General features: G+C 39.8%; 2 protein-coding genes across 2 annotated transcripts; both read left to right on the forward strand.

Annotated features, from left to right (window-relative positions):
* Window positions 1-465: 465 nt before the first annotated feature.
* LOC146501299 (cholesterol 24-hydroxylase-like) lies at window positions 466-12,191 on the forward strand. Its single transcript, XM_085132174.1, has 15 exons — window positions 466-696; window positions 767-844; window positions 1,024-1,105; window positions 1,394-1,467; window positions 3,335-3,421; window positions 3,503-3,641; window positions 3,791-3,903; window positions 3,982-4,157; window positions 4,357-4,422; window positions 5,421-5,493; window positions 6,003-6,087; window positions 6,169-6,279; window positions 8,437-8,525; window positions 8,653-8,719; window positions 8,807-12,191. The coding sequence occupies exons 1-15, from the start codon at window positions 548-550 to the stop codon at window positions 8,963-8,965; spliced, it is 1,548 nt and encodes a 515-aa protein (XP_084988300.1). The 5' UTR covers window positions 466-547; the 3' UTR covers window positions 8,966-12,191.
* Window positions 12,192-12,609: 418 nt separating this feature from the next.
* On the forward strand, window positions 12,610-18,446 carry LOC146501300 (cholesterol 24-hydroxylase-like). The gene is made up of 15 exons (XM_085132157.1): window positions 12,610-12,886; window positions 12,967-13,044; window positions 13,148-13,229; window positions 13,355-13,428; window positions 13,947-14,033; window positions 14,202-14,340; window positions 14,414-14,524; window positions 14,625-14,787; window positions 15,282-15,347; window positions 17,025-17,097; window positions 17,181-17,265; window positions 17,502-17,612; window positions 17,830-17,918; window positions 18,032-18,098; window positions 18,181-18,446. The coding sequence occupies exons 1-15, from the start codon at window positions 12,738-12,740 to the stop codon at window positions 18,328-18,330; spliced, it is 1,524 nt and encodes a 507-aa protein (XP_084988283.1). The 5' UTR covers window positions 12,610-12,737; the 3' UTR covers window positions 18,331-18,446.
* Window positions 18,447-19,396: the final 950 nt, after the last annotated feature.

Below are 19,396 nucleotides of genomic sequence, written 5' to 3' on the forward strand. Positions count from 1 at the left end.
GTGTAGTGATTTCTTATATACCCAACTTGCTCTTTTAATGCAATTACCAACAGTGTACACATGGGGGCGCTAAGCTCCTGCACAGAAATCTGACTTTTAAAGCAGAGGCAGCACAACAGCAGCTGCAAAACACGATCAAGACTATCGATTAAAATGTTATCCAATAAAACATCAGTTTTATTAAACGATTCAAAATCACAGATCTAAAACAAACACTCAATATACCTACAATATTGATCTATTTCCCCGCGCGCAGTCGATCTAGAGCTTGATTGATTCCTCCATTAAAACTCGTGTTTTGCAGCACGTATTTAAAACGGGCACCTACCATAATAAATTATCCAAACAAAACGGCAAAAGTCTCACACCGAACAATATACCCACTCGCACCAGAGTCTGGAACTTCCCACAGAAGACCACTGACCTCCCCCCACACCCCCACTACCTTTTAAAGCTCCTGGGCCAATCACACGGCAGAAGTCAGCAAACTGTCAAGGGACACTTGTTACACACCTTTAACACGGACGTCTCCGGGACATTTTCCAGGATGGCACTTTCCAGCCTGCTTCTGAGCCTGGCTGCTCGGGCACTTACGTTTCTCTTCTTTCTGCTCGTCATTGCGTTTCTTGGCTACTGCTTGTACATTAAATACATTCATATGAAGTATGACCACATCCCCGGGCCGCCGAGGGACAGGTAGGAAAAGTCGTCGGCTGAAGCAGTTATGCGGACATTACTTGAGAGTAACTCGCTGTTTCCTCCTCAGTTTTTTCTTCGGACACTCACCAACGATGTTGAAGACGATGAAAAATGACGGAATTATATACGACAAATTAATGGAGTGGTAAAAAAAAAACCCAACAACGATGTTTTTATGAAGAAAAAGGGGGTTAGGGGATAAATTTCTGCCTATACAACAAATACATTACAGTTCTTACTGTACTCTTTGTATTACAGTGCTTGCAGAATCTCGTTATTAATATCATACGCCTTTAAAAGGTTTAATTAAGATGTCACCTGCAGGGCCGAGAAGTACGGACCTGTTTACAGGATAAATGTGCTTCACTACGTTTCACTGTGTACGTACTGTCCAGAGGCCACCAAGGTAAACACTTGTCACCTGACAGTTTTCACATCAGTACACAGGTGTCATTAATAAAGGGTCTATTTCTGTAAATCTGTGAATTATTGTGATTAGCAGTACCTGTGTATCTCTGCTGTTTCAGTTTAAAATGACTACAGTGCAACAAACCTGTTGTGTGTGAAAGTGCACCCATCAATCCTGTTGGCAGAGGTCCCTGCTAGTAAACAGTGCCAACTGGGACTTGATCACATTTAAAGCCCTCTTCTTCTTCTTTGTCAGACTTTAGTGTCATTTTGTTTCTGGTTTCAGGAAATCCTGATGTCCCCAAAATACCCAAAACAGAAGTCTATCTATAAAAGACTCTTCAACCTGTTTGGTCAAAGGTGATGTATCACATTATCTGAGTCACTTTATTGTAGTTATGTGTACATACTTTATTAGTCATAATGAATAGAACATGATAGTATTACCATGTTGTGATACTCTCCTTGCATCACATCTTAGCATTTTATTTAACTCCTGACCTCAGTGATCATATAATAGGAGCCATGTACGAATTTATGATGGTGACATTTATGGGGCACCGTTTGTAAAGTGAAACATGCTGAAATTAACGGCAACATTTTTCCACATTTAGCTCCTTTTTTTTTTTACAACATTTAGTAAAATATTTGTAACTAATCATATTTAAAACAGAATTTTAAATGTTAAATCTAAACGTTAAATATTCAATCTAAATGTTAAATGTTAAATCTAAATATTATATTTAAATCTAAATGTTAAATCTATATATTATATTTAAATCTAAATGCTAAATGTTAAATCTAAATATTATATTTAAATCTAAATCTAAATGTTAAATGTTAAATCTAAATGTTTAGGCTAACATGCAAATTTATTGCACGGATCAGCGGAAATACCAAAATAAAAGCTTTCCGAAAACCTCCGGTGCAAAAGTGTGCCGGTAGTGGTCAGACACGTTCTCACTCCCTAAGCGTAATAATTTTCGCTAGGTGACAAATTGTCAACATTTCCGATGCCGTTCCTAAATGACGGCATCGGAAAAAGGAGAGCACATGAGAACCGTTTGGACTCGATCTACACATGTTCGTTCATTTTCTAAAAATCGCTTTGGAAAACACTATTTTATGTCATTTAACTGCTAGTAAAGGTTAGGAATAAGGTTATGGTTAGGGATAAGGTTAGGTTTAGGTCTGGAACACATGGCTGGAATGTCTATTATGGCGGGACCGTCATTCCACTGGAATTCAGCCATAACCCGGTGCGGACCATGAGAAAGCACGTCCGGCGATTTAGCTGAAAACATCGGAAGATCCGTTTTGTCGGCCATCCAAAGGTTCAGCAGTAGTGCACTCTTAGCAGCTGCAGTCTCCACTTCACAATCGCTGCAGCACATGTCCAGCAAAATCGCTGGACATGCTCGTAGGCAAGAAGTGAAGCAGCACATGGCGGGGAGAGCAGACACAATTTTGCACCGGAGGTTTTCGGGAAGCTTTTATTTTGGTATTTCCGCTGATCCGTACAATAAATTTGCATGTTAGCCTAAACATTTAGATTTAACATTTAACATTTAGCATTTAGATTTAACATTTAGATTTAACATTTAGATTTAACATTTAACATTTAGATTTAACATTTAGATTTAACATTTAACATTTAGATTTAACATTTAGATTTAACATTTAACATTTAGATTTAACATTTAACATTTAGATTTAACATTTAGATTTAACATTTAACATTTAGATTTAACATTTAGATTTAACATTTAACATTTAGATTTAACATTTGATGAAAAGTTACAAATATTTTACTAAATGTTGTAAAAAAAATACTCGAAAAAACATGTTTTTGTAAGGTTTTGAGCTAAATGTGGAAAAATGTTGACGTTAATTTCAGCATGTTTCACTTTACAAACGGCGCCCCATAGACATTTTCATGCTGTCTATCGTAATTTTTAACAGTGATGTTTGCAGGGTTGGTGTATATCATGAAACTCATTGCATAATATTTTTGTGGTTGGTTGGGACAGTGTTGATTGCCAGTATCAGGCACCTGCCCGCCTGGCAGGAGAGAGGGTGAATGTGTTGCTATAATTTGTTTAATGTTTTTATTATTTCTTTATTGTCACTGAGTTTTGGATTCTTTTGCCCCTCAGCGACTTTTAGTTTGTTCTTGAAGTCACTACACAGATTTTTTTTTAAAATCATTGTCTTAACTGTCTTCAAGGTTTTTAGGTGATGGTCTGATAACAGCACGGGATCATGAGCGGTGGTACAAACAGCGACGCATCATGGACCCTGCGTTCAGCAGCTTGTGAGTTATGAAATTATAATAACGAACAGCGACTAATCCTTTAGTCGCTGTTCCTCTGTATCAAACTTTTGTTTTTTCCAGGTATCTGAGAGGTCTGATGGGAACCTTCAATGAGACAGCAGAGAAACTGATGGATAAACTTGCAGAGCTTGCTGACAGTAAAACAGAAGCTAATATGCTCCATCTCATCAACTGTGTCACCCTGGATGTTATTACTAAGGTTTTTAGAGCTTCCTTAACATGCTGTTTTTTTTCTTAATACTGAAGAATAAAAAACATGTTTATTCTAACTTTTCTACCTTTTTATAAAGGCTACAATCATGTTCTAAGCGTGAGTGAATTGCTGTGCATGTCTTATCTTGATAACAGGTTGCCTTTGGGGTGGACTTGGACCTCTTGAAGAATAGTTCACCTTTCCCTAAAGCCATTGAAACATGTCTGAAAGGAATGGTTACCTATGTTAGAGACAGATTTTTTTTGAGGTATTACTTCAGCGTTTGTTGTTATGCAGTATGTCTGCCAACAACATTGTTATCAGAATGACAGGCTAAACCCTTCAGTCTGCCATTCCAGTTCAATCCAAAGAACAGACAATACGTTAATGAGGTGAGGGAAGCGTGCCGCCTGCTCCGTACAACTGGAGCCAAGTGGATCAGTGAGAGAAAGACCGCCATGCAAAACGGTGACGAGGTCCCCAAAGACATCCTGACACAAATCATCAAAACTGCAAGCCAAGGTTGGAGTTCCCAAATTTCACATTAGACTAGACTAGAGCAATATTTTATTCTCTTTGTGATGAGACAAAGTGAATAGAACAAAAATGTGACCCACAGTTTTTGATGCCTTCTCAGTTCGGTGCATGTGGTTTGTAAGTAATGTTGGAAACCAGGAGAAGTTAAATATCGATGTATCTGTCCATTCTCTCCTCATTTCAGAGGAAAACATGACTGAAGAAGATGAAGAATTTATGCTGGACAATTTTGTAACATTTTTCATTGCAGGTGAGTCTCTGTTGTTTCAGCTTTGATGTGTGAAATGCGGCTGGAAGCTTCTTTTGTCACGATCCTGGGTCTTATGACCCAGTGTTTTTAGTTTTAGTTCTTTTGATGTTTATAGTGTATGTTTAAGCTTATTAGGTTTCCTATGTTCATTTGCTTATTAGTTCCCCCTTGTGTTTTCAACCCCTGTGAAGCCTCCCTTGCCCTTTGTGTGTTTCATGTCTGTCTCATTATATTTCCTGTTTTATTTTGAAGGGGTCCTGTGTTCCTATGTTCAATGTTTTTAGTGTTACTCCCTCCTTGTGACGTCATTATGTTCATGTGTGTCAGCTGTTTCTCCATGTGTTCCCACTTCCCTCATTATCCTCCTGTGTGTATTTAGTCCGTGTGCTTTCAGTCAGTTTAGGTTATTGTTTAGTTTCACCAATGCCCTTTTGTTTGTACCCTTTTTGCTAGCCTCAATAAACGGCTTGTTTTTTGTTAAATCCACGCCGCGTTCAGTTTTTGGTCTGCGATTGAGTCCTCTTTTGCAAACACATACAGTCTGCCCCAGCCAGACTGTGACAGAACAACCTGACCATATAACCCTGACCACCCCCCCCCCAAAGAAAAAAATGTATATACATATTTATTACTCTGTAAAAGATGCATGACAGACCTGACCACGTTTCAGCACTTTTCAGCATTTCTTCTTTATTTCGGTTGTCATTTACAACTCGGATGCAGCTTTTAAGCTGTCAGCCAAACACACCAACAACAACTCACCCAAGACCCAGTCCAGACTTAAATGCAGTTGAGGTGTTATGAGCTGATGGCACTCAGGTGTGTCCGCCTTCCCCATAGCCGCGCCACAGACCACGCTCCGCCACATACTCTTTTCAAACTTTGTTTGTGACGAGGACGATAACATTTGCAAATGAATAAAATAGCAATCAAGAAAAAGAAACGTATGATTTATTTTTGTTACGTGACGCATTATTGACAAACTGGTAACATTTTAGGCCAAGAAACAACAGCCAATCAACTGGCGTTTTGCATCATGGAGCTTGGAAGACATCCTGAAATACTGGAGAAGTAAGAAGTCAAACAGAACTTCACAATTTACATTTTCTGTTTACAATTTTCTATATTTTTGCATGAATATAACCTGAAACATCAGCTGACTGAACCTACAAGTAAAGATGACTTAAACAAAAGTCTGTGAGATCTTCACAAATCTTGCTTGATACACTTGTTGTACAGTCAGTCTGATCCCAGTTCTTACAATCAGTGTGTCCCTCAGATCTGATTGTCAACCCGTTGTGTGAAAACAACTTCTTCTAATTTGAGCCATCCAAATATTAAACATCAAAAATATTCCCAATCCTGAGATTATTATACATATGAAGCCCACAGACATGTAGATAGATGTGCATTTTTCTCTATAAAAAAATATTTTTGTCATCTATTTAATTGGTTTCTACATATTTACTCATACGACCTGTGTTAACCTCTAAAGATGTTTTAGGTAATATTTCTGCAGTTATAACTGTGTAATATATAGAGTGAAGTTTGGTTTTCTAAATTGTATTTTTATTTTTTAGAGCGAAGAAAGAGGTCGATGATGTCATTGGGATGAAACGTGACATAAGCTATGACGACTTAGGAGAGCTGGTCTACGTGTCACAGGTATATGTAAATTTAGTTATTCATTTATTTATTTTAATAACTCACCCAAAGTGTGCACCACTCATTGTAACCTTCCTTCAGGTGTTAAAGGAGACTCTAAGAATTTACCCCACAGCTCCGGGCACGTCTCGTGACGTTGCTGAAGACATGGTGATTGATGGTATCCACATACCCGGGGGATTTGGCGTTATTGTGAGTCATTTTCTTTTTAATATGTTTGTAAGTCTAAATGATAACTACATACTGAAGACATCAAATATATGAAGCAAGATATATGGAGTTATGTAGCGAAGAAAAAAAGATAAATAACTCTAAATATGTTTTACAGATTCCTGAAAGTAGCCACTGTTAACTTTGTTGACAGCGCTGTAAACTCTTGGCCTTCTCTCAATAAGCATGATGTAGTCACCTGTTAGCTGATTGCTTCTCGCCATTATATGAATTCTAAGTAAAGAAAACTCGACAGTCCTTCATTATTTTAAGAACTGAAGGTCAGTCAGTCTGGAAAATTGCTAAAACTTTGAATGTGTCCCCAAGTGCATTCACAGAAACCATCAAGCGCTACAATGAAACTGGCTCACTTGAGGAGCGCACCAGGAAAGGAAGACCAAGAGTCTCAGTTTAGTATTCTAAATTGAAGGCACACTGAACCAGCATGGCTAACACAGCATCCTGCAGTGCCATGCCATCCCATCCAGTTTGTGTTTAGTTGGACCATCATTTATTTTTCAACAGGACAATGACCCCAAACACACCTCCAGGCTGTGTAAGGGCTGTTTGACCAAGAAGGAGAGTGATGGAGGGCTGCACCAGATGGCCTGGCCTCCACAGTCACCTGACCAATGGAGATGGTTTGGGATGAGATGGACCGCAGAGTGAAGGCAAGAGAGTCAACAAGTGCTCAGCATCTCTGGGAACTCCTTCAAGACTAGGGATGGGTATCGTTTAGGTTTGATCCGATACCGGTGCCAAACCGGTATTTTTGAAACGGTGCTGGTGCTTAAACGGTGCTTAAAGAATGGAGAACACAAAATTGGTCCAAAAACCTCTCATGTTCAGCTGTTTTTTTGTAAAAAGATAACAATGTTAGCCTTTTCTGCAGCTATGGGGCATATATGGTATCACTCTTGGCTGGAAGCAGCTTAATCAATGGAAAAAACACCAACTTTGTCCAAAAACCTCTCATGTTTAACTGTTTTCCACTTTTTCTTTGGTCATTTTAGCCTTTTTGGCCAGGGTGAAGGGAGCATCTGCCATCAAACAAGAAGACAGCCGCATGTAGCTATGATGATGTTTGCTAGTTCACCTTACATGCATTAATGTAATAACATGGTTAGCCTACTCAATGTAAATTACACACGAACAACATTAAGCTACTCATGCAGAGAAGAACGGCTGCTGCTGCATCATCATCCTCATCCTTTCTGCTACACTGGCAGGGCTAGGGGCCAGGACTCTCCTCTTCGGGTTTTTGGGGGATGTTGCTAACTCCGGGTCGATAACAGGCACCACACCCGCAGTAGATGTGCACGGTGTGAGGTCTCGCAGCAAGCTATCAAATACGGCGCATTTCTCGGCTTTAAAAAAAACGCTATGCGTCGCCAGGTGTTTCATCGGATTTGAGGTGTTACCTCCTTTGACAGTATCACAGTATCAGCTTAAAGCACTTGTTGCAGCTGCTGAGTTAGCATCTTTTGCTGTGAAGTACAGCCAGACTTTTGACCGCTTCGCCTTGGGCGTTTTTAATCTGTAGCTCTGCTCTAAAAGAACGTACGTACCTGGACCCACCTACTATCCTCAAAACGTAAAATGATTGGCTAGAATCTAGAGAAAAGTGTATCACAGCTCAGGAAAAAAAAAAGCACCGAAATGTGCGCTGCTTTTCGGTCTGGTTACTACCGTTTATGGCAGAACCGGTGCCATCATGGCACTGGATACCCGTACCCATCCCTATTCAAGACTGTTGGAAAAACACTTTAGGCGATGACCTCATGAAGCTCATCGAGAGAATGCCAAGAGTGTGGAAAGCAAAGGGTGGCTATTTGGAAGAACCTAAAATATAAAACATGTTTTGAGTTCTTTTGCACTTTTTTGTTTATTACATAATTCCATATGAGTTCATTCAAAATTTTAATGCGTTCAGTGAAAATCTGCAATGTAAATAGTCATGAAAAAAAGAAAAACCATAATAAAGAAAATAAGAAGATATGTCCAAACCTTTGACTGGTAGTGTATGTATAAACAAAATTGTCACAAAGTTGCCAGAAAAACATAAAAAATGAGGTCTTATTCAAGCAATTACAAATACATTTATGATTAAAATGTAAAATTAAATCTTCTCATATTTAGTTCAGCTCCTATGTGAGCGGGAGACTGGAGAGATTCTTCAAAGATCCACTGAGATTTGATCCAGACAGATTTCACCCAGATGCTCCCAAGTAAGAAAAACACTGTTTCACCATGCTGACTTTATTATGTTTCATGTTTGCACACACTTTATTATCTCAGAAAAGATGAGTTAAATGGTTCACAGTAACTGAGGCTGTCTCTTGTCTGTTCAACAAGGCCTTATTACTGCTACTACCCCTTTGCCCTCGGTCCTCGCTCGTGTCTGGGACAGAACTTTGCTCAGGTGAGGATGACAGTGTAAGTCAACATGAAGACCCGCTCACCTATAAACACACTGACTCATCTCTGTGGGTGCTGGTGTGTTTTTTAGATGGAGGCTAAAGTGTTGATGGCCAAACTGCTCCAGAGGTTTGACTTCCCTCTTGTCCCGGGACAGACCTTTGACATCCTGGATGCTGGCACACTCAGACCAAAGAGTGGAGTGTTGTGCACTTTGATTCACAGGGATTACAAAAATAAATTATCTTAAAGGACTTTACATAAAAAGTGGTCTATTTTTGGTCCCTGGGATATATTAATATAGGGAAAAAGAAAGTACAGCTTCAACACTATGTCTCAGTTTTTCTACATGATTAAGAAATGCTTCTTTAGTAACTGAAATCAGCACAACTCTTTGAGTCTAAATTGTAGAAATAAATGTGTAAAAAGATCCTTGTCAAGAACAGAATGGATTTTCTCTTCTTTTTTTAAATTTTATTTTACTGAGGACTTTTTGTTTTTGTTTTTGTTTTTGTTGCTGTTTTTGTTTTTACAATAACAAAAAACCCTAAACTTTCTGTAGTAGATGTTGAAAAATAGAAACTTTTCTGTCCTTAAATTGTTTACTTACTACTGAATTTCATTGCTGTAATATTAATGTCCATGGGCCAATTTGGCCCCCGGGCCTCATGTTTGACACCTCTGGTTTAAAGGGTAAAACTGATTGATTTTATTTTTATTCCTGTCTAAAACTTGTGATTAAAAAAAAAAACTACACTGTAAATTCATGTGAAATGAATGTAATCATGCTTATGTCTTCATTATGATAATATATATGGTAACATCATGGGGAGTGCTGGGTATAATAACATTTGCACTTAGCATTTTAATCTTGCACAAAATCATCACATAGTTTGATGTGACTTTTTTAAATAACCAGTGAGCCGAGGAACCTTTTGTGCCTGCATAGCATCCAAGATTTTCATAAAAGTGCTACATGTTATGAAAATGAAAACAAATTTTGAGATCCCACAGAATTTTTTTGTTTAAGTCTGCATACTTCCAAGACGCTGTGCCATCCTGCTACAAATCACATCATCCCAGCGCCAAAGAAACCCTCAGTCACCTGCTTAAATGACAATATCCTTGACATGATGACACGATTGTTCCGTAGATTTTTGTATAAATCCTATTAAGTACACTGTGAATACAACAGCCGTGGGTCTGATCCAGGACAACGATGAGAGATAGTGGAGCTTTTCACAGTGTGAATCAGCAACAACAACTTTCTCCTGAATGTGAACGAAACCAAGAAACTGGTGACTGACTACAGGAAGAAACGGCCCTCGTTCAGACTGCTCTACATCAACGACACCGCAGCAGAGAGCATGGAGCACACGAACTTCCTGGGAGTTGATGTGATGTACGGTCTGTCCCTGCACACCACCTCACTGATCAAGAATGGCTGAAAAGGTCACATCTGAGTCCAGATGTTCTCACCACCTCCTAAAGAGGCGCCACTGAGAGTGTGCTGACAAGCAGCATATCTCTAGCATGAGAACGAGGACAAGTGGGGTCACCCTGCCATCTATTTAGGGCTTGGCCCAACAACGCTGCAAAAAAACCTTATCAGTGACACCTCACACCCCGACCACGGTCTGTTCTCACTCCTGCTTTCAGGCAGACATTAATGTAGAGGTGCAGGTCATTGCAGCTCTGTGGAAGCTTCTTTCCAACCACTATCAGACTGCAGTGTTGGGGAGTAACGGAATACATGTACCGCCGTTACGTATTTAAAATACAAAATATGAGTAACTGTATTCCGTTACAGTTACCGTTTAAAAAGGTGGTATTTAGAATACAGTTACTTTGTTGAAATAAATGGATTACACGGCGGTACTTCCCTGTTTCATATTGTGGCGGGTCAGGACTGTTTTGTTTGACAGCTACGTTCTGTTGTTCCAGGCGGCAGCGTTACGGTTGCCATGGTTACAGGGTTACGCTCTCTCTCTCTGCGTGTTTCCTGGGTGAGAGAGGCCTTTTTGTTGTTGTTGTGCTAAGCTAACAGGCAGAATGCTACAGGTATAGCTCTAAAGAATGTAGCATCATGGGCAGTGTAGTCCGTGCTGCAGGGAGAATGGACTGCCATACCCGTTATGTGTCTGTGAGCGAGGGAGGGAGAAAAAGGAAAAGTAAGAGCTGTCATCGAGCAGAAACGGGAGCTGGAAGCATGTAAATATAATAATAACCACTGCAGCCAAGAAGAGAGCCTGACGAGCCCAGTTGTAAGTAAGCTATTAAGACTCGACTGTACACCGTGTTCGTGTTTTCCTCCAAAAACAATAAGTTCCGTTGGAGCAGCCTTTCAACACCTCTCTCTGTCTCTGCTAGCAAAGTGACCCAGACAACAAAGTAAAGCTAGTTTTCGGCTATGAGCCCGACACAGAACCCACCGTATTAGCCAGAGGTCCCTTTACTACGGTTCGGAGCCGCGGACCTTCAGTAACAGTAATAAATCACAGCAATAGTACATTCATGTAGTTGTAAACAGCATGATAATATATTAAGTAATCCAAAGTATTCAGAATACGTTACAGAATACATTTTGGGGCATGTATTCTGTAATCTGTAATGGAATACATTTTAAAAGTAACCTTCCCAACACTGTCAGACTGTTGCACAGCTCAAACAGCTGCTATTTTGTAGATTATTATACTCTACAAATCTGCCAAGAAAGAATTTTCAGTGCAATCAGCTCATCGGCTCTCTTGTGCAATAATTGAATCATTTTTATTTGTGTTTTCAAATATGCAGCACTGTTTTTTGTTATTATACATTTATTTATGTATCACACTGGCCTCTTTTTAAACATCGCAATGAGGTTTTTTGTGTTTTTATTTGAGCTCATGCCACATATTTTTGTTCTGCATTGCTTTCCTGAGGTAGTGCTGAATGACAGTAAAATGAGTTTTGAACCCTGAATCCCTCTGAGTCAGTCTTGAGACCCCTGAAGTAACCAGCGTGATGGAGAACTGCTACTTTTTTTCTTTTTTTTTTGTTTTTTTAACTTGGCCTAAACTATAAACAAGAACTTTAATGGTGGGTTTCTGGGCAAAGGCTGAGGGAATGGAGAGGACCAGGGGTGTAAATAAAATGAAAACTGTGTAAATGCTAAAATTTTCTACTTTTTTAGGCAGGCATGTATGCACTTTTCTTAAATTGATATATTCCTTTTAACAGGATGAGCTAGATGACGTCACACAGGTTAAGAACACGCTCCATCAGGCCATGGAAAAACACTATTATCTACAGTTGTCGGCCCAGTGGGAAGCACACATTGTGAGAATGGCTCATTTCAAATGCATTTACTGCTGTGTTGCAGGAGCATGCCCTAGTGTAGTGACGAGGACCCTAAAACTAGAGAAAAGTCAGTCAGGAAAGATGAGGAGAGAGCAATGGACTGTATCCTTCACCCATTGTGGGGGTTGTCTTTCTGTTGCCTCTCCAGCGCACCTGTTCCCACTTCCATTTATTCCATAGCAGGTGACATGGAGACACAATCAGAGGTGCAGTACTTGTTGTTTGAGCACCAGAGCTGAGAGGAAGAAGAAGTAATTTGACAGCTTTGATCATTTGGTGTGTCTCTGTACACTGTCCTGCTTGAAGTGTGCTTTAGCAAGAAACTAATTAGAGTACATGTTTAAATATCCTACTTCCTCACTTTGAGGGAAAAAAGTGGTTTCTATTTTCTGAATGGTTTCTGAATGAGTGATTTATATCCTTGTGCCACAGTGCAATGATCAAGTGTTGCATTAACTGCTAGTCTTGGAGTGCTTGATGAACAGCTCATTTGTTTACGCAGCAGTGGGTGGATCTGCATGTTTGATTTGGCACAGATTTTACGCTGGATGCGCTTCTTGACACAACCTTCCTACTAAGAGTACATCAGCTCGTGACCCCCTGAGGCCCCTTTGTGTCGCCTTGTGGGACCTTTTGCGGCGTTATCCGCAGCGGACTTCCTAACAGAAAGGACAACCATCAGGATGGCAGTTTCCAGCACACTTCTGACTTCGGCACTTCAGGCTCTTACATTTCTCTTCTTTCTGCTTATCGTTGCGTTTCTTGCATACTGCTTGTACGTAAAACTCATTCATATGAAATATGACCACATACCCGGCGCACCGAGGGACAGGTAGGTGAAGTTGTTGTGTAAAACACTTGTTCAGACATTATGTGCGACTGATCTTGTTAATTTAAAGCTCGTCTCCCCAGTTTTCTCCTCGGACATTCACCAACGTTTTCAAGGATATTAAAAAATGGCGGAAATGTACATGAAAAATTCCTAGAGTGGTAAGTTAAGTACAAACGATGTTTTTGTGCAGTTGAAAATAGCATTTCAGTGTCAATAATGATGTTTAAGTGTATCATTTAAATGACAGCATGTCGTTTACAGGGCAGAGGAGTATGGGCCTGTGTGCAGGATAAATGCTCTTCATTATGTCCTAGTGTCTGTGTCATATCCAGAAGCAACAAAGGTAAATCCCGCCGTTAACCTCAGTGTGTGAAATAGTGAAGTTTGTTTTGTATCAAAAAGCATAACTCGATAAAATTGGCATTAAGTCCTCTTTCTGTTCAATGTTTTTCTGTCGTTTTGCTTCAGGTAATATTGATGTCCTCAAAGTACTCCAAGGATGCATTTTCTTACAAGAGACTTGCCAACCTGTTTGGTCAGAGGTAAAACTGACTTATCAGTCTGCTTCATTCGCTTTTAATTTTTATAAGGATACACTAATTCAAAAGCAGAGTTGGTAAGAAAGACCTGGGTTTAAATCCAACATCTGTCCCGGCCTTTCTGCGTGCGGTTTGCATGTTCTCCATGTGTCTGCCTGTTCTCTCTGAGCACGGGTTAGATTAACAGGATGGTGACCTGTCCAGGGTAAATAACACGCTAACCCCCCCACCACACGCGCACACACACGCACTTTTTTTGAGTTTGGTTTGCATCAGTCAAATAAGGCTGATATCAGCAGATACCAGTGTGTGACTTGCGCTCATTTACCAATATTTAGTGGTAGACGTGAGCTTTGATGCTGTGGTTTGTTCAGTTCCTTTTACTAAGATTAAAACGGATATGATACTATCCTGTAATGTCAGTTTAACAAAGTAAAAATCAGCTGACAAATCCAAACTGTTTAAACCCTTATTTTTTCACAAATTTGAAAAAAATATTTTCTCAACTGTCTTCTTTGAAGGCTCTTAGGCAATGGGCTGGTAACAGCACGGGATCATGAGCAGTGGTACAAACAGCGCCGGATCATGGACCCCGCATTCAGCAGCATGTGAGTTTCAGTTATCACAAAAACACACAACAGTCTCCTTGATTAACCACTTGTTCAGGGTTGGAAACATTTCCCTTTTTTCTGTGCAACATTAATGAATTTCTGTGATGGTTTGTTGGGATGTCCTGGATGTGCTGCTTCTCCGGTTAAAGCTATCATTACTTCCAGGTATCTGAGAGGTCTGATGGGAACCTTCAATGAGAGAGCAGAGAAACTGATGGATAAACTTGCAGATGTTGCTGACAGTAAAACAGAAGCTAATATGCTCCATCTTGTCAACTGTGTCACTCTGGATGTTATTGCTAAGGTATTATATTACAGTCAATTTTACAGTTTCTACAGGGTGAGTGTGTATACATTTTTTTCTTGATAAATTTCAGGTTGCCTTTGGGGTGGACTTGGACCTGCTGAGGAATTCTTCACCTCTCCCTAAAGCCATTGAGACATGTCTGAAAGGAATGGTTACCTATATTAGAGACATATTTTTTGAGGTATTTGAGATGTCGATTCTTTTTTGTTTAGTATGAAGTATGTTTGACAAAAGCCTTGTTAACAGTGTGACATGTTAAATTGTTCAATCTGCAATTCCAGTTCAATCCAAAGAACAGATCGTTTATTAATGAGGTGAGGGAAGCCTGCCGCCTGCTGCGTAAAACTGGAGCTCAGTGGATCCACGAGAGGAAGATCGCCATTGAAAACAGTGACGAGGTTCCCAAGGACATCCTGACACAAATCATCAAAACTGCCAACCAAGGTTGTAGCCCCTAAATCTGACATTTGATTAGACTGGATAAGAGAAATATTATAGATTCTTTGTGTTGGGAAAGAACAGATTTTAAACTGCTATCAATATTACACAAAGATTAAAGAAATACAATGAAGATGAATGAAAAGACGTCGCATTCTCAGCGTGAGGGACGGCGCCATGCTGCGTGGCTGCGTGGCAGCCTGCTGCAGTAGCTCTTGTGTGTTTTGTTTGTTTGCTTAATCACTTACTCAGTTATTCTTAGTAAGTTTACTACTAGTAGTATTTGTATTTCAGCTGCTGGAACAAAAGAATCTCTAAAATATGCAATAAATTAAATATTTATCATCCTACCATCGTATTAGCCATGGAGGTTTGTGTTTATATCTGTTTATGGAGGCAGAAAATAAACCTGACTGATAATTTTAAAATGCGGGGTAAGTACAGGACATTGACATGTTAATTAATATTTGATTTCTTTGTCTATGTTCTTATTATTTCAGAGAAAAGCATGACTGAAGAAGATGAACAGTTTATGTTGGACAACTTAGTGACATTCTTGATTGCTGGTGAGTTTCTATTTCAGCTTTAATGTTTAAAATGCTGTGTGACAGACCCGTCCCTCCTCCAGTGACAGGCTCCTGCAGCTCACATAGTTACGTCATGATCACAATCTTTAGTGTGACTTTTTATATAATTGTATTTATTGGCAAGTTTTGCTCTAGTTATTCACAACATGCATATAATGCACACGAACATAAATTACTGACTAAATGAGCTGTGTACATTACAAAAGACTGTATATAAAAGATGGAAATTCAAGGAAGCTTTGTCATTCTCATTGCATGTTTACATTAGTTGCAACGATTTTATGTACCCACGGTCCTGGTTTTCCATTAAAAAAACAACAGAATAACAAGTAATAAAATAGTATCAAATACTAAAAGTATACAAGTAAGAGAAGTGCAGCAACCTGAGTAACAGTATAGATATAGAAGTGTAGGTATAAATATTTTAGCAGCAAAGTATCCGTAGTGATTAAGGCGCTACAGTTGCAGTTTCTCGTCCATTATGTACTGAGACGTCTCACAGCTTCTGGAATGAAGCTGGTTCTCAGTCTGGAGGTTTTGCATGTAATGCTCCTCAGCCTCCTGCCTGAGGGAGTGGGACAGAGTGTGTGTGCTGGGTGAGTGGGGTCCTTCATGATACAGGTGGCCCTCTTCCTGCATCAGGTGTATATTTCTGTGATGGTTGGTAGGCTGCCTCTGACAACTCTGTGCAGCCTTCACCACCCTCTGTAGCTTTCCTCTCTGCCACAGTGCAGTTTCTGTGCCACACGTTGATGCCAGAGCACAGAACACTCTCCACCGCACTTCTGTAAAAGGAGATGTGGACTGAGCTCTCAAGTCTCGCACGCCTCAACCGCCTCAGGAAGCAGAGCCTCTGGTGTGCCTTCCTGATCAGACAGGAAGTGTTGTTTTTCCAGGTAAGGTTGTTATCCAGGTACTTGTAGCTGGGTACTGCTTCAACTGCAGAACCTCTGACGTGCAGGGGTGTGTGTGTCTTCCCCTCCTGAAGTCCACAATAATTTCCTTGGTCTTCTTCCCATTTAAGCAGAGAGTGTTTTTCCTGCACCAATCCTCCAAGTGTTCCACCTCCTTCCTGTAACCGGTCTCCTCGTTGTTTGTGATGCATCCGCAAACCTTACAGTTTGACAGCCAGGGTGGTTTGGTGAGCAGTCATATGTAAGCATCGTGAACAGGAGGGGTCTTAGCACACAGCCCTGAGGGAAGCCAGTGCTGAGGAGTATAGAAGATGAGGAGACATTGTGGATCCTCACAGACCGCGGACTGTTGGTCATGAAATCCAGAACCCAGCTGGTCCATAAAGACTAATAGTTTCTAGGTCTGAAAAGTGACACATGTATTGCAGTGCCTTAAAGCTACATTGTTTATAATGTTGTCTTTGTATAGACATTTATTTATGGTGTCTTTGGTCTTTTCCTCATGAATGTCCAGTGTTCTTGTTTACGCTGTCAGATCTACATTCTGACTGACCTCTAGTTTCAAAACGGCTAAGCAATGGAAAAACAGCAGCGTAGTTCATATATAGTTTGTTGGAACTGCTTTCACTTGATTTTTCAATCAAAAGATTTGTGTCGATATTAAGAATACAAACGCTTGGGTGAGTTGGTTCATTTTAAGGTGGTATTGTGATTCAATTTTAAAACATTTGTGCTATTTCAGGCCAAGAAACAACAGCCAATCAGCTGGCTTTTTGCATCATGGAACTTGGAAGACATCCTGATATACTGGAAAGGTAAGAACTCAAAATATAGCACATAACAGTTTCCATTAGAACAAGTGAACTTTGGTTTCTTATGGAGTTTTCTCATTTCTCAGAGCGAAGAAAGAAGTGGACGATGTTATTGGGCTGAAACATGAAATAAGCTACGATGACCTGGGCAAGTTGGTCTACCTGTCACAGGTACATGTGGCAATTTGAAAATTGTGGTAATGTTTTTAGTGTGAATCCATGACATTAAAAATCAAAGTTCGTCAACTAACAATGAAAGACTGCATCTCGTGTGTTATGACAACAAGACCTGTTTACAGGCAGGGATAGCTCAGTAGTCAGTGGCTGCCCACTGCTTCACTGGGTGAATGGGTTAAATGCAGACTAACACATACACATCACACGTATTCCTTGTAATCTTCTCCCAGGTGTTAAAAGAGACTCTGAGAATGTACCCCACAGCTCCGGGCACATCTCGTCATATTGCTGAAGACATGGTGATTGATGGGATCCACATACCTGGAGGATTTATTGCTCTTGTAAGTTGTGAAGATTTTAAATATGTTTTAATACCTTCTGGTTTGAAGATGGATCTCTTTATTTATATATATATATATATATATATATATATATATATATATTAAAATAGAGGCTTATGCTTCTAATCATTTACTCAAACAGCCCCCCCACCAGCTTAAGTCCTTTAAAAAAAGTTACCTGGAATTGAGATAAATAATAAACTGTTCTAATGTTTAGTTCAGCTCCTATGTGAGTGGGAGACTGGAGAAATTCTTCAAGGATCCACTGAGATTTGATCCAGACAGATTTCACCCAGATGCTCCCAAGTAAGGAACACACTGTTTCACCATGCTGACATGTTTTATTCTTGTTTTTGGTCATTATTACCTAATGAGGAAAATGTTTCACAGTAACTGAGGCTGTCTCTTATCTGTTCAAGGCCTTATTACTGCTACTACCCTTTTTCCCTCGGTCCTCGTGCGTGCCTGGGAAAGAACTTTGCTCAGGTGAGTCTGGCTAAATAATGTGAAGACCCACTCACCTATAAACACACTGACTCATCTCTGTGGGTGTTGGTGTGTTTTTTAGATGGAGGCTAAAGTGGTGATGGCCAAACTGCTCCAGAGGTTTGACTTCACTCTTGTCCCGGGACAGACCTTTGACATCCTGGATGCTGGCACACTCAGACCAAAGAGTGGAGTGTTGTGCACTTTGATTCACAGGGATTACAAAAAATAAGGCAACATCACACAAGTGGTAGTAGACCATAGAAGAAAAATGGATTACAAACATCTAAAAGCATTAATGCGATTGTAATGCTTTTAGATAATAAATGCTTTTATTTGATAATAAATCTATTTTTATTATAATAATAAATAAAAAAACAATAATGAATATTGTTTTATTATTTTATTTTTTTGATGATCACTGACTCTAATATTCTCTTTATTTTAATGTAGCTCTGTCATTGCTTTTTCTTGACTACAACAGGACTTTTAATGCCTATAACATTGACGTCCAGAATTATTAAGTTAGAGTTTTAAGTAAAGTTAGAGACATTTTTAATTCATTTTAAGTCAGATTTTATTTGTGTTAATGGCATTACTGACATCAACAAAAAATAAACCTTCATGGTGAAAAGTACGGCACAGTGGTTAGCACTGTTGCCGCACAGCAAGAAGGTCCTGAGTTCAATTCCACCATCAGGCCGGGGTCTTTCTGTGTGGAGTTTGCATGTTCTCCCCGTGTTTGCGTGGGTTCCCTCCGGGTACTCCGGCTTCCTCCCACCGTCCAAAGACATGCAGCTTGTGGGGATAGGTTAATTGGATAATCCAAATGCCCACTAGGTGTGAATGTGCGACTGGTTGTCTGTCCCTGTGTGTTGGCCCTGCGACAGACTGACACCCTGTCCAGGGTGTACCCCGCCTCTCACCCTATGACAGCTGGAATAGGCTCCAGCGCCCTCTGCGACCCTGAAAAGGATAAGCGGAAGTGAATGGATGGATGGTGAGAAGTACATCAAACACCACTCTGTTTAAAATAGAATCATATTTGTGTTCAGCTTTTTGAACAACAAATCACTTGTGACTTACAAGTGAAACAGTATAGAGTGAAAATATGAAAACAAAATGTTTCATTAAAAAGTGTTTTTTGCAGTAATAATAAAAAATTGCGAAAATTTACTGAGCACTTTTCAAAATCTGTTCTGTAAATAAGTTGCAAACAGTTCACAAGATTTAATGTCCTTTTACATGGTGAATATCAGAGAGAGAGAGAGAGAAAAGGACTCTAAATCACTGATGGT

Source organism: Neolamprologus multifasciatus, chromosome 15, assembly GCF_963576455.1.
Source record: "Neolamprologus multifasciatus chromosome 15, fNeoMul1.2, whole genome shotgun sequence".
NCBI lineage: Eukaryota > Metazoa > Chordata > Actinopteri > Cichliformes > Cichlidae > Neolamprologus > Neolamprologus multifasciatus.